Below are 22,318 nucleotides of genomic sequence, written 5' to 3'. Positions count from 1 at the left end.
GAAGACCCTCCGGAATTTGTTTTTCATTCCGAAATTTATAGCATTATTTATGTAGTAGTAGAGTCCCCTTCTTATATACGAAAAAAATTTTGTCCGATCATATAGATCGAACAGAATTTCGACGTACATGGAAGAAAATTTGCCTAGATTGGAAAGAAGATTTTAAGAAGATATCAATTGAAATTCAATCTGGGAGGATTCTGCATTTTCTGAAACTTTTTAAGATTTTAACTCCCAAATTTCTGAAACAAAATCAATTAAAAAATTGAAAGAACCGATTTGCTCCTGCGTAAATTCTTGCACTAATTTGTCAGGAGCAAATCAAGTAAAAAAATTGTAGCTAGACAATGAACTGAAAAAAAGAAACTTTGAAATTATAATTATGTATAATAACGTTTCGGATTTTATACCAGACTCCTTCATCAGACGAAAGTCAATTTCTTACGATCTTTTGAATTGTAGCTTTTATTTGACATTAATTGTCAATACATATTATAGAAACAGAGACTGCCTAGAAACGTTGATTGATTTGAAATACCGGATGACTCTTCAGCAACAAATATTATTGAGTAGAAAGAGGGGAAACTAAGCCACTAAAGTGATGTGAGCGCTATCTGTGTTTCTAAGACCCTAAGACTGGTTAAAATAATAATTCGAGGGCCATTTACAGGAACATATGAAATTTTGTACGATTTTCAGATGGACATTTTGATCGAAAGGTTTTGAATGTTTTGATTCTCATACCGCTTTTTGTTTAACTAGCTCGTTCTAGTTGCTGATTATTGAATTTTTGTCTGATTTCCTAGTGAAAACATCAAAATATCGTTCGAAAATGATTACATGATGAAGAACTGTGGATCGAATTAAATTGATTATTAACAGAACGTTTTCAGCGCCATCTGATTGTCAAATGTGTTTTCACACATGAAGTCGGTTTTTGGTACTAGAGATATGAGGGCGTTTCCTATCTGTCTACTCTATAATCTTTGTTAAGCAAGTTAATGCAAATATGATCTATTTCAATTTCTTAATTGATTTTGTTCCAGAAATTGGGAGTGAAAACCCTAAAAAGTTTCAGAAGATTAATGAAACCATCATTTGTAATCAAATGGCCACGAATGCGGGATGTGTAAGAGGCAAAGGATGAAGCCTGATGAAACATAGATTAATGTTAGAAATTTAGCAGTACATATAACGTTTCGTACACAACTGCGGTAGGCATCGCCAGAGGAATTTCTATGTGACATTGTATCTGACTGTATTAATTCATTTCACATTTCATATGTACTTTTTTTTCATTATAAAACTTACATCATATCCTTGGATCGAGTGATATGATCTATTAACAATCCTTTTCAAAATAGCACTACCATTTTTCGGATCTTCATCGCATTCCAAAACCTCAGTGAGTGCCCTTGCATATATCATTACAGCATCATATAGATAGGCTGCTTGTATTGGTACCTAAGAAGTAAATTTCAGATTAATTCTGACGGAAAAAAATTTTTTAGTAGGTGAAACCAATCAAAATTCATTTGGTTTTGTTGAGCCAGTGTGATCCAGTTCACTATTTAATACATCAATTGGGATTGTCTCTAACAAATGGCGTGAAATCTCAGCTTGGGACTCCCAAACCCCAATTATGATGTCTCTACCACCAATACAAGTATTTAGTCAAGTGATAAAAATTTCTGCAAATAAATTCATCTTTGGAGTGAGAAGATTGGACCTATATACTACTCGGAGTATACCTCAAAAGGTCAAAGTATTTCAATCATTATTTCTTCTATGCAAATTTTTTAATAACTTGTTTAAGTCTCCTAATTCCATTCCTTTTGAACAGTTTTTGGGTCACGATATTTTACTGCGAACATTTCGAAACATTGTGGAAAATCTTCATCTTCGAGTATCTCATTCGTTTTTAATAATAATACGTAAACTACCAAATATAATAGTAGTACTTACAGAAATACTGTCGAATATTTTCGGGTGATATGGCACACAGAAAGGAGGTTTGATAGATGTATCCTTAATCCTTTCGCATAAATATCTGCAACAAAATTCTACTATAACATCACTTGTATCTGCATAAAAAAGTTAAAATGCGTATCATGATTCAGTTTGTTGACCAAAATAAAACTCTAGATTTAATTATCAGGTTTAAATTGTGCCTGCATAAATTTTTCATTTTGTTTTAGCCACCTACTAGAAATTTTTCATTTTATATTTTGAAAAATTTGGATTTTATTTGTTACCAAATGAGAATGTTCGAAACTAATTCAAATGTAATATTTATGTTTCATTCGAAATAATTACTTCCGATCAAAGATTATAGAGTAGAAAGATAGGAAACGCCCTCATATCGCTAGTACTAAAAACCGACTACATTTTGGCCAGTGAAAACACATTTGACAATGAGATGGCGCTGAAAACGTATTATCAATACAGAAAAACTGTTTAATAACAGTTTTCTGTTTTATAATTGAGGGGCGCGAAATTCGAATTCTATTCCTTGTATTGAATTTCAATATTGACCTTGTTGAGACCAGAAAACAAACCTCCGGAGCGACAAAACAACAGGATGGTTTTGTTTTGTGACCAGGATATTAGTTTTCATCTGACCATTGTTTGGAATCGATTGGTATCAATGAAATACGCTGTTGGATGTGATAAATTTTTATTTGCAACCTATAAAAAATAACAAAAATTTGAAATTATGGACAACGAATAGAGCTTTGACTAGGATACAAGAGTACATGGTTATCTGCTATAGGTACGTCAAAGGTGGTTTTTCTGTGAAAACGTTTTGAATTAATAAACTGAGTAGAATTTGTACAATTTATATCAGAAATTGATATGAACCAATATTCAATTTACCGTCATAGGATGCACATTTCCGTTATTTACATATTATTTAGAAAATTTTCAAAACCACAATTAAAAAAACCTTACAGAGGTATACAAGACCTGTATTCAAGCCCGTCAGTATAATTTCTTCATGCTTTTTTATGATTTCTTCATGGTATGTTCTCTTCATGGCACAATATACAAATTGATTGACGAATGAACAAAACACTCACAGAAGGTTTCATAAAACTTTGACTTTCCAAACGACAATTTGACAGTCACCCGATTCCCTAATCGAAATCCATAAAACTTTTGCATTTCTGAATATATTGAAGGCATTTGAGAATCTTTGAATGGACGTATAAAAGTCATAATTTCCCCTAAATGAGCCCTTCATGTAAGGGATGCTTCCTGCATACCACAATTCACGTGGATTAACAGTTCTCAATCGACTTGCAGTAAAATGTTCATTGCACATGGTGTAGTCAGTAGTGTTTGCAGGCCTTTACGTCCTGAAAATTTTATCCACTTCGTAGCACTGAAAATAAAAATCAATGAATGACCGAGTCACCTGTTACCAGTTTTAATACTTACATTTCCATTTTCCTTAGTAAAATTCGTTTTATTTGATCCCTAGTTCTTCACCATACAATAATTTTCGAACGATATTCTGAGGTTTTCGCCAAGAAATTAGACACAAATTTCAATAATCAGCAACTAGAACGGGCTTGAAAAACAAAATGCGATACGAGGTTATCTATGGGTACGAGAATCAAAACATTCAAAACCTGTTTGATCAAAATTGCCATATGACTCTGACATCTCGCAAAATTTCATATGTCCCTCGAATTAAAATTTTAACCAGTTTTAGGGCCTTAAAAACACATTTGAAACACAGATGGCGCTCACATCACTTCAGTCGCTTCGTTTCCTATCTTTCTACTCTATAATCTTTGCTTCTGATTATATACAGGCTGGGCGAAATTGGTGATACCTGAACTACAACTTTTTAACACAACGAGATAGAGGAACATGCATGCCACATTACGATCGTCTGTTCTCGAGAAACTAATAATGCCGTCAACTACAGTCCTCTATCCTTTTTTCGAGTTATGGGACAAAATTGAAATTTTAACTTTGGTCATTTTCTCCGTTTCTTTTTGAGCTAGGATGTTGAAATGAAAATATTATATACAGACACTTTTTTATAGCAATCCAGTGGCGTACTATGATTTTTTCCCATTCATTTTCCTCTATTTCGTTGGATTAAAAAATTGTTGTTAAGGTATCACCACTTTTGCCCACCCAGTACACTAAACAAACATAAATTTTGTTAGGTAGAATTTTCAACTAACCTGTAGTTCGGATTTCTGGGGTGGGATGGCGTTAGTTTCAGGACTGATCTGAATCCTAGCAAGTCACTGCCGTTTCCCCAAGTTTCATTCAAAAACGGGTCCAGATAATCTAAAAAAAATCATGTTCGTGGGTGATCCTGGAGGATTTCGAGGAAAAATGACACACGAACATCCGAAAGAGAGTGAACTGGAGTAGTAAATCATGTTAGGATGAGTAGGAATTTATTCATCTCTATACGATTTTCATGCGTGGGAAATAGCAGCAGATAAATATTTGTCTGCATTATTCATGATATAACCCTCAAAAACAGTATAAGCCTATTTTAGTATTGCGGATGTTGCCCCCACTGAACACAGTAATTCGATGGTTTTTCTATTGGAAATTACGTCAATGAGCAAGAAATAGTGAGCAGCGTTTGCAAAAAACTACTGAATACTTGTGAATTCATCCTTTCTTATATTTCTCATTTCAAGCTATAAAAGGTTAAGTCCAAATTTGATTCAGTATTCAAGGAAGGTTCATCCTTGTGAAAGGTATGATTTCGCTCCTGATTAAAACAATTATTTTATAGATTTAACCAAATTCCATATAGTATTCTCATTATATTTCCTTTCTTACAGTAAATTTTGCCGAGATTAAAATATACTTAATATACAGAATCTACGGATTTAGATTTAATAGAGATTTCAGTAAAATTGTGTAGGCGTTTTGTACAGTGCATCCCGTGCATCCCAAATTTGCTGTCCGTTGTGCAACCGTTGGAGATATAAAAATAGAGCTAGAATTTTATTGGCTACTTTTTCATGACGAATTCGAAGGTGCTTTCAGTTTTTTGATATATGTTGAATTTTAGAAGTTACAGGGTCATTTTGAAAATATCGCATTATCAGGGATACTGTGTATCTTGAAAACTTCTTATGATATTTTCAAGGTGAAAAATCACTTTGATAGATATTTTCACGCAGAATTCACTGACATACACAAAAAATTTCTTGGCCATCCTTTTCGAGTTATAACTCAAACTTATATTTTTTATGGAACACCCTATATTTCATTTTATCATGAAATAGCATTTTTTCTGATTGAAATAATTTAAAACATTTGGTAAATAACAAAAATTGAAAAAATAATAATAATCAAAATTTGGAAGAAAATTTACGACCTTTTTTAATTTTTTTTCAGTTGAGGAATGAAATGATAGTCGAATGGAGCCAAATCTGGTGAATTAGGGGGGTGTTCTAGTAATTCAAACCCTAAATCACTAATTTCTTGCATGGCAACATGAAATTTGTGTGCAGGGGCGTTGTCCTGCTGAAAAAACACCTTTGGATAGCTTTCCGCGTCTTTTTTCTTTAATTTTTTTTTACCGTCAGTAATGTCGAATGGTAATCTCCGGTTATTGTTTTTCCCTTATTTAAAAAATTAATCATGATTACTCCATGACAATCCCAAAATCCTGAAGCAAGAACTTTTCCAGCAGATTTTTGGTCACGAAACTTCTTAGGTCTTGGAGAACCAGAGTCTCGACATTCCATCGATTCTTGCTTTGTTTCTGGATCGTAGAAATGTGCCCAAGTCTCATCCATAGTAACAATTCGGTTTAGGAAGTCAAAATCGTTTTCAAATCGAGAACAGATCGAACGCGATGCTTCTACCCTTGCACGCTTTTAGTCAAGATTCATACATTTGGGGATAAATTTTGCAGCAATTTTTCTCATGTCCAAATTGCCCTGAACTATATGATAAACGCGTTCTTATGAAATATTCAGTGCTTCAGATATCCTTTTAAGCCCAATTCGACGGTCTGATAAAATCATGTCATGAACTGCATCGATATTTTCGGGGACTTACACAGAAACTGGCTTGCCCAGTCGGTCATCATCTTCAATGGAAAATTCACCTCTTGTGAAGATTGCAATCCAATTTTTCACGGTCGCATACGAGGGACATTGATCACCAAGGGTATTAAGCATATATCTTCGTAAATCTGCTTACCTCTTAACCCATCTAAATACAGGTACTTGATGATGGCTCGATCTAAATTTTTCGATTTTCACAATTTCGGTGGACATCTCCTTTCTTTTAATTTATTGCGTAACTCTGGTTCACTTTTTTGACCTCAAATTACACACTAACACTTCTAATGAGTTATTGTTCGCAATATTTTTTTTTATGCATGGAAGTGGTCTAGGCTAATTAGATATCAATATATCCTCGTATATCGAAAAACTGAAAGCACCTTTGAAGTTGTCATAAAAAAGTAACCCATATAATTCTCGCTCTAATTTCATATCTCCAACGGTTGCACAAATACCCTTAGGAGACAGCGAATTTGAGATGCTTTATACATTCCTCTGTCCCAAAAACAATCTTAATTGGTGAAAATGGTGCCATATTGAAATCAAGAAATGACTGATATGCATTTTATGTACGGAAAAGTTAAAGTTGATGTAAACTCGCATGCTAACCACAGCATAGAAGGGGAAGTTCTTCATGAGCAATTACTCTATCCATTTTTATCTTATGTAAAAGGTTCCAGCCCTAAATCCTGAAGACTTCCCAGAATATTGGAATTCTCTTATTGATTAACGGTTACTGAATGTCGACTTTCTGAACAATCAACTAAATTAAGTCTCATTTCCAGTCAAAGAAAGAAAATTGGCGGTAATTGCCAACAAGATATTTATCGTACTCGTATATCTTATAATATTCATCAACAAACAGGAGGCGCTTTCGCTGTGACCTACAATGAGGCTCGATGGAAAAATCTGTAATTTTCGTTCAATATTTTTCTTTCACTCCACTGATCCTTAATAATCTGTTTACCATTTTCAGCTTTTTTGCACTTACCTCGACGCACGATGTTGATTCGTCTATTGGGGTCGTAGATCTCATCGTCAACAGAGATAACGACGTAGTCTCCAGAGTCTAGCAATTTCCTTCTTTGAAGACATTTCACGAAGTCGATTAACGCAATATGCTCACCGACAAATACATAAACTAGAACATAAAGAAATGTGGATGACCTGGGTGGAAGGCAATGAACATTTCAGGCCGTTACTTTAACTAATGAATCTTGGATATCTATCACCATTTTTCTTAATTTCAGGATAGAAAATTTGAGAATTGAAAAAAAAATTTTATAATTCTTGACGAATTCAAAAAAAATCTAGTTTCATTTGTATAGGGTATTTTAGAAAACCTGGATCTGACCAAACGTTTTTATTTCTCAAATAATATGAACCTTTTTCTTATTGAATTTTTTCATTTTCCAGGAAATTCCGAATTTTGTCTGAGTAGGTACACAAAGTTTTATGTACATTTTGACATAAGAGAGAGAAATAGCAATTTTTATGTAATAATTGATATTTATGCTGGTCAAATCAAGTGGTATCAAATGTTTCATAAATCAACAAAAAGTTGTATCTGAATCAACATTAAAATCACCAATACTTTTTATACTCTGAGGAAAATCAATAATTTCGGAGAATAGTAATAGCGTAATATACTTGAGGAATCTTTGATTTGTACAAATATTTTAACAGTAGATTCTTGAGGTCCAAAAAACACTTTTCTCGGTTACCATTTTCCCGAATCGGCTCAGTTTCAAAGATACAGGCTGTTGAAAAAACATAAAAAATCTATTTTTAGTTCTATCTCACAAACGGTTTTATCGAATGAAATGATTTTCCGAATATAGTTTTCTATTTATTTGATGAATTTTTTTCGAAGACAAGATATCACCCACGTCTTCCAGTTTTCTCATTATGACCATTACGTACCATAAATATACCAAAAATTCGAAGAACCCAACTTTTGAAACTAAGTCGGATGCCATCTAGTGAATATTTGAACGTTTTGTAAAATAAAACGATTCATATTTTCTTATATAATGCGCCGTTTTCGAGCAATTTGATGGTCAAAAATTGAAAAATATCTGTGAAATTTTAAAAGTTATGTACTTTGGCTGAATAAAACTCTGTTCAAAAGATCCACAAATATGTAGAGTGTCACAAATTCAGCTTGTTATTCTGAAGGTAATTTTGTTTTTCAGGGATGGCACAGCTCATTATGAAAACTCAAAATGGCTATATCTTTTCATCGAGGCCGAATCGAAAAAATGATATAAAGAAAAAAGTGTTTCTTCTGACCTCAAGACTATTAGAACAGAATCTTAAGTAAGGGGCCCTTAAGTTTTTATATCTAGTGATATTTCAGTTTTTTATTTTGGTGCAACTTCATCCTAGTCCAATAAAGCCATTTCATTGGTTGACCGGTTGTCTATGATCGTTGTCATTCCATTAACCTAACTAAATTGTCCTGTTAGTCAGTTTCAAGTAAATTAGTGTATTATTATCAAAGAGTAACAACTTTTTGTTGTTGAATTAGCAATATTATTGATAATGATAAGGATTGTCAAATAAAGGGTACCTAAGTTTATATAAGTACAACACTTTCTTTGTAAGGTCTTGTGTGAATTTGTTTCATTAATGTTGAAGAGGAACGTGAAGAAAATGTCCTTTTTGTCCTTATTAGTACGGATACGATGAATTATTGCCAAGCGAGTGGTGGTAATTTACGAAGGGCACTCAACTTCTCAACAGAAGAAAAGAGTTTGTTGCTAACTATAGCATGATTTGTGAAAAAAAATTGAAAATTGAAACACTGATGGCGTAACAATAAAGGCAAAAGAAAAGAAATGAATTCAATTTTCAAAATCCATCAAAAATGGGAAGTTCTGCAGCCAGTTCAACAAATTATTTTAGGTTAGAATCTCGCCCTCAAATATTTAAGTGGTCATTGCAGGAGCGCTTAAATTTAAGGTTAGCTTTAGCCATTTAAATGTCACTTAACAGTTGGTGCAACGTAATTTAAGTTGAGAGTTTATTTTAAGGGACACTTAACACTAAGTATGTTTGGTGTAATCGGGTCTTAGTACATAAATAACAATTTCGAATACCTACTCATCTCAATATCGTTTTATAAGTCAAACCTAGGTTTAGGATATGTCCTAAGAATATAGAATAAGGGGGAAGGACCATATTGCTCATTCCAATGCTATCGGAATAGAGGAGACTTATATTTCTGTTTTCACAATTGCGTAGGGAATTTAAGTTTCTGAAAAACTAACTTAGTTTCAGTTGATTGTGATTAGTCAGAAGCTTTTGCATGCTCGTTCAAATTCATAATCAAAGCGGAAATCATCCCAGCTACTAGCTACTGAACCCTCCGAACACTGGTTGGTTGCCCGATAACAAAAATTATCCCCTATCATGGGACTTAGGACTTCTTGATTTAATGTTTTTACCTACAAAATATACATTATTATCAACACGTCATCTATTGCTTTCTTAGATAATTCAGACGGTAGACTATAATTGTTTTGAAACCAGTAGGAAAGTGTCTCACTATCACATTGGATGTTCGATCGAAACTGTCCTTTGAGTGTGAAAAATGACAGAAACATAATACCAAGATTCTTTTAGAAATGAATTCATGATTATTCAAGAAACATATTCATTCCTGCCCTTTTCTTTCAGCTTCCGCAAAGCTAGAACTAAAATATATTCGAATCGAAACAAAACTACTGACAATCACACATAGACTTAATGGTAGATACTATCAGATCTATGGCCTAACATCACCTACGCCCATGAGGTGTTATTGTTATGGGCTCATCTTGAAATGCCATTAAATTTAGAAACTTATAACTACTAAAATAACAGATATTCAGTAAAAAAAACTGTGAAAATGTTACACTAGAATTTTTGTTTTTCTATACTAGAGAGTAACCACAAGCTGCACAACTGAGCATTATTTATGATATTGTAATATTTTCTTGTAATAATAAAATTGTTAATCATGTAGCATGAAAACTGTCTATTATAGTCCAGCCTTCAAATTGATAGCCGAGTCGCAGCCGAGACTAGCAAGCAGGCATATTACATTTTTTTGACGACCTCAAATACCTTTATGGTATCTAGGACACCGTATTTGCAAATTCAGCTCTGCAGTATTGTCACTGATATCCATATCGCTATCACTAACCATTCTTGATTTTAATGAACACCAATATTCAAACCACGTACCTAATTAACTCGTCAAATCTAGCAGATTTCGGAAAGAATTAATTTGACAAGAGCACATGACAGTTGTTGTCACGGGCACTTATGTTGTCATCAAATTTTGTAACGTTTGTAACAGCCGAAAATTCTCTGAAGAATCATCTACAGAATTTTGACGAGAAAACTGCAGACATTATTCTGTGCAACTAAACAGTGAATGCCACCGAAAGTATGTATGTAAATGCAGATAATTCAGAAGTAAATTCTCTAGAAAATTTTCGGCTTTTGCAAACGGTCGTTAGTGACGAACAGCCGGACGGAAAGAGTTTGCGGACAAAAAGTGTAGGCGGACAAAAAGAACGACTTTTCGATCGTAAATCAGTACGTGAAATGTAATTTTTTGTTTAGGTCTACGAAAAAGGTATATAACACAGACTTCTTTGGATTAAATACCAAGGATCCACGCTAAAATATCAGAAGAGGATCAAATAATGAACAAGGCACCTATTTGAAATAAGTAGGACTACACCTATAATTTCTGAAACAGCCTGTACAAGTAGGAAAAGTTGAAAAAAATATTTTGGCTCATTGAACTTTGGTACGTTTCTTTCTACACAGTGACCCAAAATAAAGTGGAAATGGGGTATTTATTATCAAACACCCTCTAGGTACACCACTCAAAACTTTTCTTTCTGGTATTATGACTACTATCGAATTTAGGTCATACAATCCCGTTTCCGATTGTCAATTCTACATATTTGCACTGAAGAAAAAGTTTGATCTATTAACGATGTTTACCAAGCATCAATAAATATCATCCTCGTCTCAACCTACTTACAAGCAGTTCGAGTACAATCCTGTCAGGTGTAAATTGCTACCAACAATAATCAATGCAATTCCGTATGCCCAGACGAAGAAAGGATACTTGAGATATTCACTTTGGTATAGTGTCAGGAGAACAGCAAATAGTCATTACACTATCCTTCCCCTATAGTGGGCGAAAACACTCATTGAATCAGATTCTTAAGATTCGAAAGGAAATTACCTATTCGCGTCCAGAATTCCACAGCGAATATTTCACGGGGGAAAATTGGAGAATTATAGCCGTATGCACCGTTTGATTAAACGAAGTTTAAGCTCTAAACGAGTTTCAAGCATAGAATCTCTATTGAAAAAAAAAGATGTTTGAGGAATTAATCTCGTTTAAGGAAACGGTGCATATGGCCATTAGTGTTTTATTACTAATAAAACCCAATAGGAAGAATGAAGAACATTGGCAAAATGTAAATTACAAGGATAAGAGCTTCAGAGGGTCAGACATATAGATGCCTGCACCAAAAATGCAATGAATAAGATTAATATTCTCATTTTACTCACTTCTTGTTCTCTCATAAGTGTCGGCAACAATATTTTCCATTTGTTCGATGTACCTAGGAATGTAATTTGTGTACTGCTTGGTATCTGTAACAACCAAACCATGATAATTGGAGAGTTCCTGAAAATGAAAATAAAATTATTTCGTCCGCTTCTTTGGTTGCTTGAAGATTTCAAATTGCACAACTAGTAACACGACGGGTTTTTCCAGAACGATATGATATAGCGTGTTCTGCTTTTTTTGCTGGATGAAAATTAAGAACATGCAGTTATGAATTTCTCATTGGAAAGAAAATTTTGTGTGTGGAAGTAGTGAAAATTTTACACAAGGCTTTGACTGAAATAACATTTTTATCAACATCACATGTGATGATGAACTATACTCATGAGTATAGTTAATAAGTTTTTGTGACCAGAACGGAGTAAGGTTGGCAAACATGAAATGTCGTTAATGTCATAATTTACCAACATCTATTTGTTTACGCAAAATGTCAGAAGTGCTTGCACAAACAGAAAAATTTATCAGGAACTGCTATTTTGAATTGAAATCTGCTCAACACAAACGTCATAACCTCACAATTTCCTAATATACAGTGTGGAATGTGTCGAACTTCCAAGGCCAGCCGACTGGTTTTATAAAAGTGAATGGACTATACATGACTCGTACAAATATTTTAACACAAGATTCTTGTATTCATAAGAAACACTTTTTACGTATACCATTTTTTTCCGATTCTGCTCTGATAAAACTATATTGCCATTTTAAGTTTTTATTATTTTTTATTGCACCCCTGGCAAAACAAAATAACCTTCAGAATAATAATTAGCTCAATCTGTGACACTAGACACCTGTGTATCATTTAAACAGAGTTGTATTCAGCCCCAATTTTTCAAAATTTCACAAAAACTTTTTAATTTTTAAACATCAAATTACTCGAAAACGGCGCATTTCGGGAGAAATCATGAGACTTCTATTTTACAAAACGTCCAAATTTTCATTAGATAGCGCCCAACTTAATTTCAAGAGTTGGGTACTTTGAACTTCTGAAACAGATATAGAATAGAGATTAAAACACGTCTTTGAAACGTTTGTGTCTCGAGAATCAATTCGTATCATTTTATCCATGAATCGTATTAGTGCTCTAATGGTACCCAAAGACATGAAATGTCTGCAAAAAGTGCGAAAACTCAAGCTTCTGAAGGTTACAGGCTTAATGTAGAAGCAAACTATTGAGCAAAATCAAGATTTATGGAAAGGAACCTCGTGGATTTTGATCACGGCATCATCCCACCAGGCTATCCTTATGGACGACTGACCGAAAGCTCAACAAATATTTTCTATCTACGACAGTGAACAGATCTACTATTGTAGGTTTTCAGATCTCGGATAATCTCGCTGCATTCGTTTTCAGACATACATAGGTAAAAAAATTCCTGCCCTTACCTCGATGGCTTCCTTCACTTCACTTCCTGAAGCCGGATGTTCCCCTGAAACAACAACGAATCTGTGCCAATCGAAAGCGATGAGTAGGGCAACAACACTCTTGGATACTTTGCTGGATGGTGGTAAAGTTCGTGCGAATGTGTAAAAAACTCGTTTGTCGCTGACCCTTGTATCACTACATTTCTGAAAAAATAAGTGTGAAATCAGTATTTTTCCGCACAATTAGACATACATCCATAAGATGCAGTGATAGAGCAGAATCAGAAGAGTTGTAGGCATTGGGTTTGTCCTTGTCGGCGTTCGATAATCTCAGACATGTAGTAAGAACGAATGTGCCAATATGCCTAAAGAGGAGGGTAATTTGACCAAAGAGAACATCTGCAAAAAACATGTCTATATCATGCTAAGTAGAATGGAGAGGTCAATGCTTGGAGTTACTCTTAGAAATAAAATACCACACCGAACCATGAGGACCGAACAGGAGTAAGAGATGCAGTAAGGGCTATCTTGAAAGTGAAACTGGGTGGGACATGTGGCTAGAGTGAGCGATGGAAGGTGTATAAAGAGACTTGCTGAGTGAAGACCAAGACATGAGGTCTTTAGAAGCAGAGGAAGACCTCCTAGTCGGTGGACAGATGATATCAGAAGATTGGCTGGCTGGAAACTGGATTCCGACGGCACAAGACGGTGAAAGATGGCTAGTGTTAAGGGAGTCTTTCGTTCAGCAGTGGACGGGATAAGCTTGGTGATGATGATGACAGACATTAGGATATGTAGACCTAAAAAGCATCTTTCCACCCCATGGAAATTTATCCTACGCGAGGAGATGCTAGCTGTCTACACTTGTGCCCGATGGTCTTAAAAGGTCGCACATCTATATCAAAACGGGGGGACCAAGCCTGCCTGAGAGCCGTGGATTCAAACAGCCAATGTTCTCTGCTAACATCTAATGTTAATGTACAGGTAATGCTGTAGTACCGTAGGGCAAATGGTTAGAGGTCTTTTGGCTCATAAGGTAAAGACACCTGCTATTTCTGTTTCGCATTTATTGACGATAAAATAGTGAACCCTTATTGTGAAAAATCGGTTATACATCAATGTTCCAAAGTATGTATAATAGTCCGTCACTATCCACTACTTTTTCTACTGGCAATTGATGGATTCCATCCTGGGAAGAGGCTCTTTGGCTATCATCCATGCATCGATCCATTTTTTGACTTCTTCGTGAGAAGTGCTGGTCAGCCAGGCCATGTTGCCATATCGGAAGATATGTTAATTTGAAGAAACATTGTCTGGACAGTACGGCGGATGGTGTAGGACTTCCCATTTGAGTTTTCAAGTAGGTATGTTTTGACTGGTGATGCAACAGTCAACTTTTGGACCGTTCCCATTGATTTTAGAACGTTACTCCACGTGTTTTCACGAGTTCTTCTTGCGTTTGTGATGGCTAGCCTTTCCTCTAATTCTTTATTCTTAAACTTTGGTGGCGCTCCGGGTCATTCTTGGCCTTCCAAGTCAAAACTGGCACATTTCTACCACGTTCGTTCAGCCAGACTAGATGGAGCATGGTTACCATAAACTGCCACTAAGATACAATGATTTCAACAACCTTTTTCTTCATATTGATTTAAAACTCACCGCAAAAATAAATTATTCGGCACAAATCTGAACATTTGACAACCCAGAACACACAGCAACTAGGTTGTTCATACCTCAGCAAAATGGGAGATAATTAATGCTATGTTAAGAGAGTCGGCGCCCCAAGGCATCAGATTGTTTAGTGCTCCAATTCTCTTTTATATTTATTTGAATAAATAGATAGGAAAAATATATATTTTTATTCTTGAAACTCACTAACAATCTAAATATTCAACAAAAATAAAATAACGATCATTCTAATGAAAGATGAATATTTTTGTAACGTAAGTTCATACCAGTAGAAAATTAAATAACTATTTTTGAAAAAAAAGATACTGAGTAAGATAATTTTCTTGATTTGAGTTCAGCTAACTTATTTATTACCTCCTCGAAATCAATACTTCTTGCAATTTCATTTTCTATAGATAAGAGTACCAACGAATTCAGTCTCTCTTTACCTTTGGTCGAGCGCTAATAATTTTTCACCAATTTCAATTTTGAAAATGATCTCTCTCCTGCACAGTTGGATGTTTGTGTGCTCAAAAATATTCGTATAGCTTCAGTTTTGGTTTATATCAGTAGTACAAACATCGGTTGCACATTTTTCATTATTTTCATAAATGTCCGTTAATTTGGGAATTTTTGCAATAATCAACTCCCTAGAACTTAGTTTTTCTCTTTGTCTCTCACGATTTTCATTACCCCTCCTTTGCTTTCTGAACATTATTCTTGATAGATTCTAATTGTATTACAACTTGAACAAATTGAATGAAGAATAGGCAAACCGTGATCAGCGTAAATATAACCAATAAGTAAGCAATAATTAGGATTAAGAAACTTGCGCCCTTCCGCTCTTTTGCTGATGAATACCGAGCTTGGATATTGTCATACGTTCTCGTGTACGTACGAAACGTCACCGACGGATGGGTTGAGGGATTCGGGTGGGCCAAGGAGTCATCGAAAAAAGTGATAAATAAAACTGAAATATTTCTGTGCTCAATTAAATATTGCTGACTTTTCACCAGCCATAATCTATGGAAATTATGAATATTCAGCATCCAAAAACACCACCTTGTGACTAGCGCAATGCCTCCCCCCAATAAACACCAGGACATCCGATGGACATCCGTTGGACGTCCTTTGACGGACAAAGGACGTCCATTGGATATCCCATAGATATCCGTTGTCACCAATTTGGATGTCCAATGGATGTCCATATTTGGTCCAAAATGAACGCATTTTGGACATGAATTGTACCAAAACGGAAAAACAATGGACATTCGATGGACGTTGCCTGGACAACTGATGGATATTAACTGGACCTTTTTAGATGAAAACTGGGCTAGTTATGACCCTCATATCGACGCTGAATCAGTTGAATAAACCATATACCTATACTTCATTGGATGTCGATATGACGTCCATAACTAGCTCAGTTTATATCAATTAAAAGGTTCAGTTAATCTTCATCAGCTGTCCAGGAAACGTTCACGAAATATCCAATGTTCGTCCAGATCTTAACAGAATGTCCAATTACCATATAGACACATGGAATGAACCCATTTATGAAATAAAAATCGATTTATATGAAAAAAATATATAATGCAAACCAAGTATATAAAATTGAAAACTAAAACTAAAATAAAACACTGTTCGTTAACAAAATTATATTCTAAAAGGTCATTTTTTTCTTCTCGTGTTTACTCCTCTCCTTGGCTCTTCCAAGCCACTCTTTTAAAACAACTCACTAAACTTGAAATTCTTGCGCTTTGATGAATAAATAAAACTTAATACGTTACTCTTTGTCACTCTTCAACAATAATGAATGACAATTGACATACTGTCAAATCCCTGCTTCGCCGACCGACGGTTATGCCAACCACAGATTTACCAAAGCTATTCAGGTTAGATATATCCATATTTATTATCATTGAGTATGAGGGTTTGATACCCAATAACATAATAAAAAATATAATGATATTTAGACTATATGGAAATATCGATTCCGCGTGATAGATGAAGACAACAATATATACATACTTCAGGACATACACAAGAATACGAAATATTCTCGAAATTGAGTATTTTCTGTTCGTTCAACACACATATGATTTTTATAAAAATCAGCAAATCATTAAATGACCGAAGCAGATAAGCTTTGATTTTGATGATAATTAAGAAATCATTATATCCCTAGTAGGTACGTCCATGAATGAGTGTACAATGGATGTCCATAATTGGATATGTACAGTACGTCCATGAATGGATGTACAATGGATGTCCATTATTGTATATCTATAGTACGTCCATGTACCGATGTACAAAGGATGTCCATGTCCATGTGTACCAATTATGGACCTCTTATGGATATCCATTGGATGTCCTGTGTTTACAAAAGCCATGGTCCCAAAACACGTGGCTCATTTAGTCATTTGCCTTTCCGTTAAGATGGCCCTGGAGATACTGAAAAAGAATGCCTAAGGATGACAGTACAAAAGTACAGTATTGCCAGAAGGAACAATGGAATAACAAACAAGTAGCGACTTCTATTATCAAAACCGCACGAACTTATTTACACTAGTAATATTATAATAATATTTAACTCTGATCAGATAATATAAGCATTCAACGGCTCACTTCGTATAAAAAAAATCATCCACGTCATTCGATCAAAGATTTCATCATAATTTGCAATGAGGACCTTCATCTAAAAATAAATCTATTCATTGTTATTCATTTACCTACATCTAATGAAAATAAAATAAATGAATTACTTAATTTATCCTAATTTGTGCAAGATACTTCGGATTAATATATATTCGGAGCTTAGTAGGTAATGAAGAAATATTACATAAGATTGATGCGGATAAAATGCGATATTTGAATCTGATTTACCATATCTTTATTCTACATGAGCTGAAATGAAAGAAAACAGATCTTTGTGTATGTGAAAAAGAATGTAATGGTAAATTCGTTTCCTATCAGCTGATTTACGACATCGTATTTTTTAATTGACCACGTGGATAAACATTCCTTTCTTCGAAAAATAAACGAGTAAAACAAACCAATTCGAATAGTCTAAACCTTATTGAACTGAAGATATCTTAATAACGTTATAAACCATTGAAATGCACTTTTATTGGAATTTGCGTTTCGAAACTCTATCAAATCAAGATTTTACTGCTTCCACAAACTATTTGCAGACGTATTAGCAACGAATATTTAATAACTCTAGTGATATGTAGCAGTTGATATTTATCATTCCTGATATTGGAGTGAATTAAGTTCGCGATTAAAATATTTGACATATACAAAGAATAATCACGACAATAGTGTGATAAATCATTATATAAATAGGAACTAAAAGATTTTTTTCATATATTCGTCCATTACTTATTCGAATTCAAGTAGCTCGTGCCATCATGACCAATATGGATACATCAGTTGTGTTTCAAAGTGTAGTAGAGCGTATGATGAAGTCGAAAGATATCGAAAATTACAAATTTGAAATCGACGGTGGCACTGCGAAATCGGACGGATTCATTGGTGATGTGATTTTCTTCAACATTCAACATGAATCTGAAAAAGAGCACCTGGTCCTGAAAACAGCAAAAACGGGAGAAACTATCAGGAAACGTATCGATGCTGACACCGCCTATGACCGAGAAATTTGCATGTACACTAAAGTTTTACCAGCATTGGAACAATTCACCAGGAGAAAAGGTCTCTCAGTCATACCATCCTTCATACCAAAGGTATTGTTCAATTTTAAGGAAAGCCTGGTTATGGAAAACCTTAAGATGCGAGGTTTCCACATGTGGAACAAAAACAAAATGATGGGAATGGCACATATAAAACTTCTCTTCGAGAATTATGGTGTGTGGCACGGTATCACCATGGCTTTCAAGGATCAACAGCCAGATGAATTTTCAAGTTGTGTACAAGGTTGGATTGACAGTAGATTCAGTTTAAATAAAGCCTTTGGCCTCACCACTCATTTCAGCAGAGAATTTTCAGAAGTGCTGAAACTGCTGGCAGAAAAAGGAAGACACGATTTAGTTGATGTCTATAAGAAATTTGAGGGGCGTATAGATGACTACGTTTATAGAAGAGATCTTCCAGAAAGGGACATGCTTATAATCAGCCATGGGGATGCATGGTGTAATAACTTCTTGTTCAAATATAAGGTGAGCAGAAACATAATTTCTTTGATAGGAAGAATACTCAGGGCTTATTTCACCAAATGGTGATAACTTCACTTTACTCAAACTCAGAATAAAAATCGAACATTGGCATGCAAATCAATGTCGTAGCTTGCCTTAGAGGGGCCCTGTATCAAAATGTGTTGAGGGGCCCTAAGGAAGAGTGAAGTAAAAATAAAAGTAGCAAAAAATGTTCGATAAATATCGAAATGATTATATGTACTTATAATTGAAAGTTCTAACACATACTTGGTGCTTGGAGCGAAATAATATACAAACAAATAACATACAAACAATATAAAATAATATACAAACAAATAATATACAAACAACATAAAATGATAAACAAACAATACAAAAAATTAAAGATACACTTTTCTAGTCTTTATTCCAGCAAATCTATCTATTAAATCAGCCATAGCTGATTTTCAAGTTGTTCCCCCTATCCCCCTCTATTCACAATAACGACATGTCTGACAGCCGTTCCTGTCCCATACAAGTCCTCAGATAATTTTTTATGACTTTTAATTTTGAAAAACTCCTTTCAGCGGTTGCAGTTGTAACCGGAAGGGTCAAAAATGAAAGGCATGCAGTAATAACTTCCGGAAAACTGGATGCAAGGCTATTGAATTTTATCAAGACTAATTCTAAAAGTTCTTTGATGGCACGAATTTTCTGAATTTCAGATTTTAAGTATTCGTATCTATCTGAATGATCGATTCGGTGTAATGAAAGGGATTTTGAAATGAATGGTTGTCTTAACAGTTATTCTCAAAAATGCTATCCTAAAACCTGTGAGAGGTTTTGGTAAACATTTTTAGGAAGTTTTTGCTTACATGACATTCGGGGGCCCCTAAAGCCTTGGGGCCCCGTATCAGTGATACCGCTGATACCGCGGTACGCCCCGCGGCTACGCCCCTATGCATTTGTCTGTGAAGTGAAGTAAAGAGGAAAAGAAACCACACAACACGGAGGCACTCCATTTTAAATGGAATTTTGGGGCGTCATCGCCATAAATCAGCGAGTACCCACCCTGTACATTCAAATATATTAACAAAGAAATCGATAACAAAGAAACTGCAACACTCAGAAGGAGCTGTTTAAATTTTAAATTTGTTTTGCTAAAACAAAGATAGTATAGCAAGGAGTAAATGATTAAAATTTGGAAAAAAATCGTGAAGTTTTTTTAAAATAAACATTTTTTGTTACTTAAATATTGAAGTCGTTTTTTGCAAATTTTTAAATTTTACAACAAACCAAATGTTCGAGGAGATCCAATGTCGATGTTTAGTTGTTGTTGAAATTCCTAGAGCACGTGTACGCGGAATTTATCGCCAGCTGAGTGAATTTGAAAGAGGTCGAATTATTGGTTTATTGGTTATTGAGATGTTGTCAAGCGTGGTTTGATAATACCCTAAATCGAAGAAGAGTTGGCAACGGACATGGAAGGGGCACAAATGAAGTTCGAGATCGGCTTCTAAGACTTATGGCCATTACAGATTGATTTGCGACAACTCGATCTTTGGCTGATGAATGGTAAGCAGAACAAGGTCATTCTGTAACTGTTCGAACGGTGTACCGCCGTAGGTATAAGGTCTTTTAGACTGCAGTATTATCGACCCCATCTTGTGTTACCTCTTACGGTTGAGCATCGACTGCAACGAATACAGTAGTGCAGAGAACGACAACATTGGAATATGGAATGGCATCAGGTCGTCTTTTCTGATGAATCTCGACTCTCGTTGGGTGCACATGATGGCCGAAGAAGGGTTAGACGACGTCGAGGAGAAAGACGTGAACCTCATTTTGATGTTGAGCACACCGTGATAGTACACCGGATAGTAGGCGTTATGGTATGAGGTGCTATTGCACAGCTTTAGACTTTATTCGAGGTAACATGACAACGCTGCGTTACCTTCAAGAAATAGTGGAGCCATATGTTCTCCCTTACCTTAACCGGCTTGAGAATCCAATATTTCAGCAAGATAATGCTCAACCTCATGTTGCCAGAGTTAGTTTAAACATTTTTGAAGCGATCGCCATGGCCGCCCAGATCTCGCCATCTTGGAAATTTACCCTTGCCCCCACGGACTCTGAGGTATGAAGTACAGGTAGCTTGGAATTGTATCCCTCAAGAAGAAATAGACCAAGACGTGTTGGGAAAATTTTTAACAAATTCAATGAAATGTAAACCCCTCGTTTTTTTTCTTCAAATCTTAATCGTTTTGTTATTGGTTTAAGAGAAGCTTTCGAAAATATTAGCAAAAAACCCTTGTTGGTATCTTCAATCATCATGTTATTGTTCGAAGATACCAACAGGGTTTTTTGCTAATACCTTTGAAAGTTTTTCTTAAAAAAGTGACTCGGGATACATCAACCACATATTAACCGTTTTCTAGTAATTTAACTAGATGAGTTCGTCAAATTCAAGATTATTTCATCATCCAGGTTAACCAAAAGTGTCAACCAGTTATAACTTTAAATAATAGCCCACTAGAACTCATATCAATACCCTCGAATGAGGGTGTAACAACCCGCAGAAGGAGCTCCTTAAGAATTGAATATATTTTTGTTTCAGGATGGCGAAAAGCAATCCCAGCCAAATCAAGTATATTTCTTAGATTTCCAACTATCCAGACCAGAATCCCCAGCCACAGAGATCAGCAGTGTCCTATATAATATGGGAGACAGGGAATGTTTCGAAAACTTCCAAAATTTACTAAGTGTATACCACGACAAATTATCAGAAACTTTGAGATCGTTAGGAAGTGATCCGGATAAACTTTTCCCGATGGATATCCTGAAAAGGCATTTGGGACAATATGCGTTCTTCAGTGTGTTGCATAGTTTTATATATACAAGAGTTGCACAATGTCAACTAGACGAAGCACCAGATTTGGGCGAGATGGCTGAAAATGGAAAAGACTTGGATGGTGCTTTTGCTTTTGGATTAAAAAACATGGAACTATTCTGGGAAAGAATACTGGAAGTGTTCATTCATTATGGAGAAATTTTGAAACAGTGTTCCAATAAATAAATCAATTTGAAAAGAACTAGATTAATTAATACATACATACACAATGACCTAAAATGAAGCCGTATAATAATGAAGTTACTTCGTTACACTGGTGGGATGATGTAAAATACAATCCTGAATCAATCAAATTTTTTTATTCATTATCCATACTAACATTAACTTTTATTATATTAATAAACTATAATCCTAACTAGATATTATTGTTGTTGCTTTTCAGAAAGCATGGTACTTTTCTAAGTTTTTATAGAATCTCTTATATGAGTGGATGTCCCGTCTTGTAAGGAACTATTATTTATAGGGGAACTTTTTTGCTTTATCAAGCTTATAAGATTATACAATTCTCGATATATTTCTG

The 22,318-nt window shown here is 34.9% G+C and overlaps 2 protein-coding genes across 4 annotated transcripts in view; one reads left to right on the top strand and one right to left on the bottom strand.

Moving 5' to 3' along the window:
- Positions 1-22,318, bottom strand: part of LOC123316357 (guanylate cyclase 32E-like) — an 88,389-nt gene that overhangs the window by 22,477 nt on the left and 43,594 nt on the right. For all 3 annotated transcript variants that reach the window (XM_044902398.1, XM_044902399.1, XM_044902400.1), the window contains exons 2-7: positions 13,087-13,269; positions 11,646-11,763; positions 7,054-7,203; positions 4,203-4,311; positions 1,966-2,050; positions 1,312-1,464 (exon numbers count right to left, since the gene is read on the bottom strand). In XM_044902398.1, coding sequence (XP_044758333.1) covers positions 1,312-1,464; positions 1,966-2,050; positions 4,203-4,311; positions 7,054-7,203; positions 11,646-11,763; positions 13,087-13,269 — 798 coding nt within the window. The remainder of the gene's footprint in view (positions 1-1,311; positions 1,465-1,965; positions 2,051-4,202; positions 4,312-7,053; positions 7,204-11,645; positions 11,764-13,086; positions 13,270-22,318) is intronic.
- On the top strand, positions 17,929-22,158 carry LOC123316359. Its single transcript, XM_044902402.1, has 2 exons — positions 17,929-18,911; positions 21,505-22,158. Exons 1-2 carry the CDS (start codon positions 18,147-18,149, stop codon positions 21,961-21,963), a joined length of 1,224 nt encoding a protein of 407 aa, XP_044758337.1. The 5' UTR covers positions 17,929-18,146; the 3' UTR covers positions 21,964-22,158.

Source organism: Coccinella septempunctata, chromosome 7, assembly GCF_907165205.1.
Source record: "Coccinella septempunctata chromosome 7, icCocSept1.1, whole genome shotgun sequence".
Taxonomy (NCBI): domain Eukaryota; kingdom Metazoa; phylum Arthropoda; class Insecta; order Coleoptera; family Coccinellidae; genus Coccinella; species Coccinella septempunctata.
Note: the sequence above shows the minus strand (reverse complement) of the source record. Positions and strands in the feature narration are given on the sequence as shown.